General features: G+C 41.3%; 1 protein-coding gene across 1 annotated transcript in view; it reads right to left on the reverse strand.

Moving 5' to 3' along the window:
• Positions 1 to 2570: 2570 nt before the first annotated feature.
• Positions 2571 to 7112, reverse strand: part of LOC118342667 (serine-aspartate repeat-containing protein F-like) — a gene marked incomplete in the record, with an annotated part of 7156 nt that continues 2614 nt past the window's right edge. Inside the window, 4 exon segments of the mRNA XM_035681281.1 lie at positions 2571 to 2907; positions 4181 to 4230; positions 4403 to 4474; positions 5051 to 6106. Of these exon segments, the coding sequence (XP_035537174.1) occupies positions 4220 to 4230; positions 4403 to 4474; positions 5051 to 6106 (1139 nt within the window).

The raw sequence follows: 7112 nt of genomic DNA on the forward strand, positions 1-7112 counted from the left end.
AGTGCCTGTGACACTTTAGTGCCTATGACCGTGTTCCTAGGTTGTTCTTGTCATCATACTCTTTGAGCCTAGACAAAAAGGATGATCCTTCTCTGTGTTGTGTTTCGTTTTACCACATGTTTGCTTCTCTCTGCAGTCAGCTGAGGAATGACTTCTCCTCCGTTTGCGGTTAGGTACAGGAGGAGCTGGCTTTGTTCGGGGGGGGCCCACGTGGGGTCCTGATGGGGAACAGCAAATGACTGGCTGAGGACCTAGAAAGTGACATCAGTTGTGACGTTAATCAAGCTTCTGAATCACAGTGTGCAGTTACTCCTGAGGACTTTCCAGTGACGACGCGCATAACTAATCTCATTCTTGTCTTGCTAATTGACCCCTCATTAGCCCTGCCCCTTCTTGCTCTATGCTCCTATAGCAGTTGAGCAAGCCTAGGTCAAAACCTCGGCCAAGATAGAAGCAACATATAAATAGTCACATCTTAAATTAGCTAATTTGAGCTATTTCTAGTTTTGCAATGAAATTGCGAGATAAAGTGAAAATTCACCCATGGGATTCATTAGTATCTGATGAGCAGTTGGCACCTTGCATGGCAGCCTCTGCAATCAGTGTATGAATGGGTGAATGTGACATGTAGTGTAGAGCGCTTTGAGTGGTCGGAAGACTAGAAAGGCGCTATACAAGATAAGTCCATTTACCTTGTAGATTATACCTTGTTACCTTGTGTTTTGCCAACATTAGCTAACTAAGTCTAAGTCACTAAGATGTGACTATATGATACTTTTTGTTGCTTGCTCAACTGTTATTAGAGCACAGAGCGAAAAGTGGTGGGATTTAGGAAAGGTCAAATTTAAGAAATTAGTAGTGCAAAAAAAACTAACCTGAAGAGACATACAGTACAAACACCCACCTGTTCTTCTGTGAGGCACAGTGTCCTTGCCCTGTAGTGCTCCTCTTGGAGAAATGTAGCGCACGGATGTCTCTTCCAGGTACTTGTCAACGGGGTCTGGGCACACTGAAAACAAAGTTGATTTGTGATGTTATTTTCAGTTGCTTTCAGTTTATCATCACATCCGAACCAGTGGAATAAATCGACAATGCTTCAATAGTCAGTCAGTTTTTGTTGAGTGCCAGGGTCGATATATGAGCCGCCACCTCAGTCGAAATTATGGATAACGAGCATTCAAGTTGACTTGTTCGGCATTCATTCTTCTGCTTTGTCCTCTCTGCGATGCTGTCCACATTCTCTGTGTGTGTAGAAGAGCCCAGCCCCGCCCTCATGCAAACAGCAAGACATTGAGCAAAGGAGAGAGCCAAAAATCCTCAGTCAGAACTGTGTTTACAATGTGTGCTTCACATTGTGATTATTTTGACAGATACTGTGATTTTAATGTGATTTGTGACTAGTGGGAATGATAATTTCTTTCACTGAAAAACTGACTAATTTTGTCCTGCCACAGTTTCATAATGAACCAAAAATAGTGTCCTGAGATAACTTTTGTTATGAATTGGTGCTATACAAGTAAAATTGAATTGAATTGAATGTTTTTTAAACCAAAAACCTATTGACAAAGTAGAAGTTTCAGAGAGGTACAGGTACCTCGATGATTAAAGAAGGGTCAGAGAAAGTTGTGTCTTCTGCAGATGTTACTGGTTTTTAAGGTTGATACTGAATGGTGCTCTTCTACAGATCCCTCACAGAATAATTCCTCCCCTTTGCACTGTTTTGTTGACGTGCAAATCTGAATGTATAAAATCAGCTGGGAAACATTGTGGAATCACTGATAGCAGATATAATCCATAATAATATAATAATCCAAACAATTCTCCCCCCAGGTCACATTTTCTAGATTCAGTTTTCATTGATCTGAAATGTGTTTCCTGTACAGCTCAGCACTTTATCTGTCTTTACTGTGGCTGCAGTTGTCTTACATTATGTTTACTGTGTCTGTGTTTCCTCTTTTGGGTCTGATCTGAACTGAGGTGAAACAAAGGGCAACATTGTGTACTGGAAGGTGTGAACAAACTGTTAAAGAATGTGGACTAGCAGCAGCTGACTGGAACACTGAGGAGTCTGGTCCAACCAGCACTCACTGGTTTCTAGAAAAGGGAGACATTAAAACTCATTATTACTGGTTAACAGGTAGCCCCGCCCACCATTTACTGACAGGTGTTTTCATACAGAAACCTTTGTGTAGGCTACATGACATCACTTCCTGTTTACTCTGTTAACCTGATGTTGTTGATGTATCAGGATGTACTGAATATCAATATGTTTGTGTGTATTGTGTAGTACGTACTGTATATGAATGGCTCATGTTTGTACACAAGTTATATTGTAAACAAATTTGTTTATATCGTCAGTTTCATTTGTTTTTGTTTTCTGCAGCAGTCTGAAGTTTCACGTTGTTGAAATCTGTTGAAGCTGTTCAAATGTTCTCTGGAAGAACCTTCACCTCTACTTTAACCTGAAACCTCCATTTGAAATGACGGATCAATAATCACTTCATAGGTCCAAATCAATGATCAATCAGTCAGTTTATGATCAATACTCAGACAGACTCAGTGAGGGAAGATTTTGACAGTTCAAACTTTATTAGCAGTTCCTCTGTGGACAGTCATTAATGTATGTACACTTCAATGTGTAAACAGAGCAGATCTCAGATCAGCAGGCAGGCAGACTGCAGGCAGGCAGACAGACAGGCAGACAGTAACACACATTAAACATGCAGACGGCTGATTGGTGGAAAACTAAAGCAGCCAGAGTTTGAAGAATATGGAGACAACCAATCAGGAATGAGCTGAGGAGCGAAAACAAACAGGAAGCTACAGGTTTATTTGCAGTTTAGCTTGTTGTTGTTGTTGTTGCTGATGATGTTGTCATGGCAACTGTATTTCACTGTGGGGTTGGCTCTGATGGAGAGAAAGCACAAAACAATCAGTTTATAAGCAATACCATTGGAATCCTGATCAAAGTGTTAGTGAGCTATGTTGACTTTTCAGTGTTACCAATGTGGCTCTTACAACCACGCTAAATCACCACAGTAATGTTCTCCAGAGGAGATTCAGATACATTTTTTTTTACTATTTAACCCTTCCTAAGCCTAATCCTCTTTGAGCAAGCCTTGTCAGCTAACCAGTTATAACCAATTACCTAGCTAACAACAACAAAGAAGACAGAGAACCAACAATTATTACGCTTATTTTATGGATTATTTTCCAACACATAAGTCATTTAGTTTATAAAGCCTACATACACTTTCTCCATATGTATCATAAACTCCTCCGTTTACTGTATTGTTTACAGTCCAATCTGTCCCGGTCCAAGATGCAGTCAATGCAATTACTATGTATATATGTCTATGGATTAGCAAGTTAGTTAGATATAGATTAGCTTAGTATATAGCATATCTAAGTACAGGAAAGGAGGAAGTTAATTGAGATTCTGACCGAACTGTAATTGGAGCACAGAGCAGAAAGGGGCGGAGCTAAGGAAGGGTTATTCTTTATGACAGATATTGATTCTCAACTGAGAAAGACTGTCATATAAAAACTGTAAACATTAGTGATGTGACAGAGCTAACTGTATACTTTATCACAATGTTTTTTTCAAGCCTGTCTCTTAGAAATTACATCACTAATTTCATAGTTAAGTTGTAGTGACAACATTTGCATCAGGTAAAATTAAGGCTTTAAATGTTACACAGCAGCTGCTGCTGGTAGAGCAGCTAATAGAAAAAAAGAAGCAGGAAATGTATTAGTCTAACCTAACCCTAACCCTAACCCTTCAGTCCATATAATTAATTTCAATTTGATTTAGCCATGTATCCTTTTTATAGTGTTTACATATGCTGTAGAAGTGTGTGTTGAGATGATTTCCTACCAGCATTCCTCTCTTGTTGCTGTAATCATTTTTATAACATTATCCTTCATACTTCTCCATTATAATAGAGTAGGCAACATGCAGTGAAAGTACCTTTATGTGAATACACACAGAGCCTGAGGAAGAAAACCTGCTTAATAAAGACAGTCCTGATCCTCTTTATCTCTGACTGAGGCAGCTTTTTTTAATGAAAAAAGTTGGAGGTCTCTCTCTTGTCAGCAGTGACTTTCTTCACCATTTCACCTGAATGCAGCACAGGATCAATATCACTTAAGTTTCCATTGACAGACTGTGTGAGAATACCTGGAGTCGCTGAGCTTCCACAGTTCAGAGGCCAAGAGTTTATATCATGGCTGAAAGAAGAAAACAGAGATTTAAAAAGATTCAGTTTGACTCAATTGTAAATTCTTTCTATATAATCTCTTCATGCTGCAACATGGGTTCAAGTGGATCTAACGCTGTGACTGGTCTGAACTGTAATCGGCTGTGAAGCAGTGTGATGTCACTGTAGGATGTGACCCTTACTGTCTGTGGGGGCAGCCGTGGAGTCAGACTGGTCCGGTTGGTCTGGTTGGTCTGGTTGGTCGGCTGGTGTTGCTGTAACAAGAATAGAATCAATCCTCAGGAAACATTTTCTGACTGCCGACGAACCTTTTTCATTTGTATTCTGACACATTAAGTGTTTTATAGTGTGTTCAGCTTTTGCTTGGTTTAAATGTAATGCATTGAATGCTCCCAATTGACCTTTGATTAAATATTTTGACATCTAAATTCTTAATTTTGACATCTTCATCTTGATCTTTGAGTTCGTCATTGTGTCCCCAGAATTCTTTTGATAGATTTACACTTTATTGTCCCTGTGGGAAACTTTACTTGGACAAAACTCCACAATACAAATAATACAGGAAATACAAAGATAAAAATACACTTTATTGATTTTAATTTCTTTATCTTGAATCTTGATCTCTGAATTTATCTTTATCTTCATCTCTATATTTTACATCCTCTACTTTTTTCATCTTCACCTCTGATTTCTTATATTTAAAGTCCTAAAGCTTGTGGTTCCCTACTTTTTAAATTCAAATACTCTAATATTTAATATGAAAGACTTGTTTTGAACACAGTGCTGCTATCCTGTCTCTCATTTGTTTGGACTCATCAGTGTCAGTTTACCTTCAGTGGAGTCGAGACTGTCTAGACTCTGCTCCTCATTCTCCTCATTATCTGTCTTTGCAGAGTCGTCATCGTTCACCTCCTCTTCCTCCTCTGTGACCCCAGAGTCCAGCATGTCACTGTCATCCTGAATGTCAGGCTCAGTTTCACTGTCAATGTCAGTCTCACTGTCTCCATCACTCAGGTTTTCAATGTCTGTGTCCTCGATCACGCTGTCATCGTCCACGTCACTGTTGTCTTTGTCTGTGATCACTTCCTGCTCACCCTCTACTGGTTCCACCTCCTCTGACATGTCTTCATCTGTAATCACCTCCTGCTCACCCTCTGCTGGTTCCACTCCCTTGACGTGTCTTCGTCTGTGGATCACCTGCTCACCCTCTGCTGGTTCCACCTCCTCTGACGTGTCTTCGTCTGTGATCACCTGCTCAACCTCTGCTGGTTCAACCTCCTCTGACCTGTCTTTGTCTGTAATCCCCTCTTGTTCCCCCCCCTCTGGTTCCTCGCTGCCTTCCTTCAAGTCCTCCTCTAAGTCGTCCAGAGTCAGGCTGTCGTCATTGCTATCATCCTCTTCTGCTGTGGTAACCTCAGCCTTAGAGTCAGCCTGAGAGTCAGCCTCAGCCTCAGCCTCAGAGTCTGCCTTAGAGTCAACCTCAGCCTCCGAGTCTGTCTTAGAGTCAGCCTCAGCCTCAGCCTCAGAGTCTGCCTTAGAGTCAACCTCAGCCTCAGAGTCTGTCTTAGAGTCAGCCTCAGAGTCAGTGTCAGCCTCACTGTCAGCGTCAGCCTCAGAGTCAGCGTTAGTCTCAGTGTCAGCGTCAGTGTCAGCCTCACTGTCAGCGTCAGTGTCACTGTCAGCGTCAGCGTCAGTGTCACTGTCAGCGTCAGCGTCAGCCTCACTGTCAGCGTCAGTGTCACTGTCACTGTCAGCGTCAGCATCAGTGTCAATGTCAGCGTCACTGTCAGCGTCAGCCGCAGATTCAGCGCCAGTGTTCACGCTTTCGTTTGAGTTGGCGTCACTGTTGTCTTCACTTTCTGCATCAGCCACAGAGTCTTCAGTGTCTGAGGAATAAAGACATTGCACACTAATCAATTATTTGTTATCATGTAAACATGAGCATTTTTTTAATGTCCATGTTATTGATAAAACAGACAAGCCAATCAGAGTGCTGCTCCTGTGGCTGTCAGGCTGCAGTATACTGGGCCTCTTGTTGACCCTGTCCACATCCATTTTTCAGAACTCAAAGCCTCTGTCCCCACCTACTCCCCCTGGACCCTTATATGGTCAGTGATCAGGGTTAGACCCCTAACCTTGTCCCTGATTACAGATGATTTTATGTTAATCATTGATTAAAATTATTCAGACTTTGTGCAGAACATGGAAAAGTTAGGATAAAAATGTACAAAAAGATGAGAACATAAACTCTGTTGAATGAACTATCACAGCCATGTTCACATTCATGACCTGTCTTTGGTCCCAGCCCACTTTTATCATCAATTCTTCTTTCACATCTGCGTCCGTACCTGACTTTTTTAAAATTGCCAGTGTTCAGCCACTTCTTAAAAAAAAAACTATGTCAATCCAGACCAGTTAGAAAGCTATAGATCTCCAACCTTCCCTTTAGAATCATAGAATCTTTGACAATTTCAATCTGGTTTTCGCAAAAAAGCATAGCACTGAGACAGCATTGCTGAGAGTGTGTAATGACATCCTTATGCATGCTGACAAAGATGAAAGCTCCATCCTTATTCTTCTTGATCTGACTGCAGCCTTTGATACCATCGTACCTCTGCTCCTCTGCTATGTGGTGTCCCTCAGGGGTCAGTCCAACCCTGTTCTCCCTGTACATGCTTCCTATGGGTCATTTGTTCAGCCGCTTCCATGACATGTCATACCACTGTTATGCCGATGATACACACATCTACTTCTCTGCTGAACCCAATAACCTGAATGAACTGTCCTATCTCCATGAGTGATTAGACCAAAGAGTGGATGTCTCTTAACTTTCTCCACCTAAATCCTGACAAAACTGAAATCATTTTATTTGGCCCTGACAAATTTGTCACT

The sequence above is a fragment of the Morone saxatilis genome, unplaced genomic scaffold (assembly GCF_004916995.1).
Source record: "Morone saxatilis isolate NCDOM2014 unplaced genomic scaffold, NCSU_SB_2.0 Contig9, whole genome shotgun sequence".
NCBI lineage: Eukaryota > Metazoa > Chordata > Actinopteri > Moronidae > Morone > Morone saxatilis.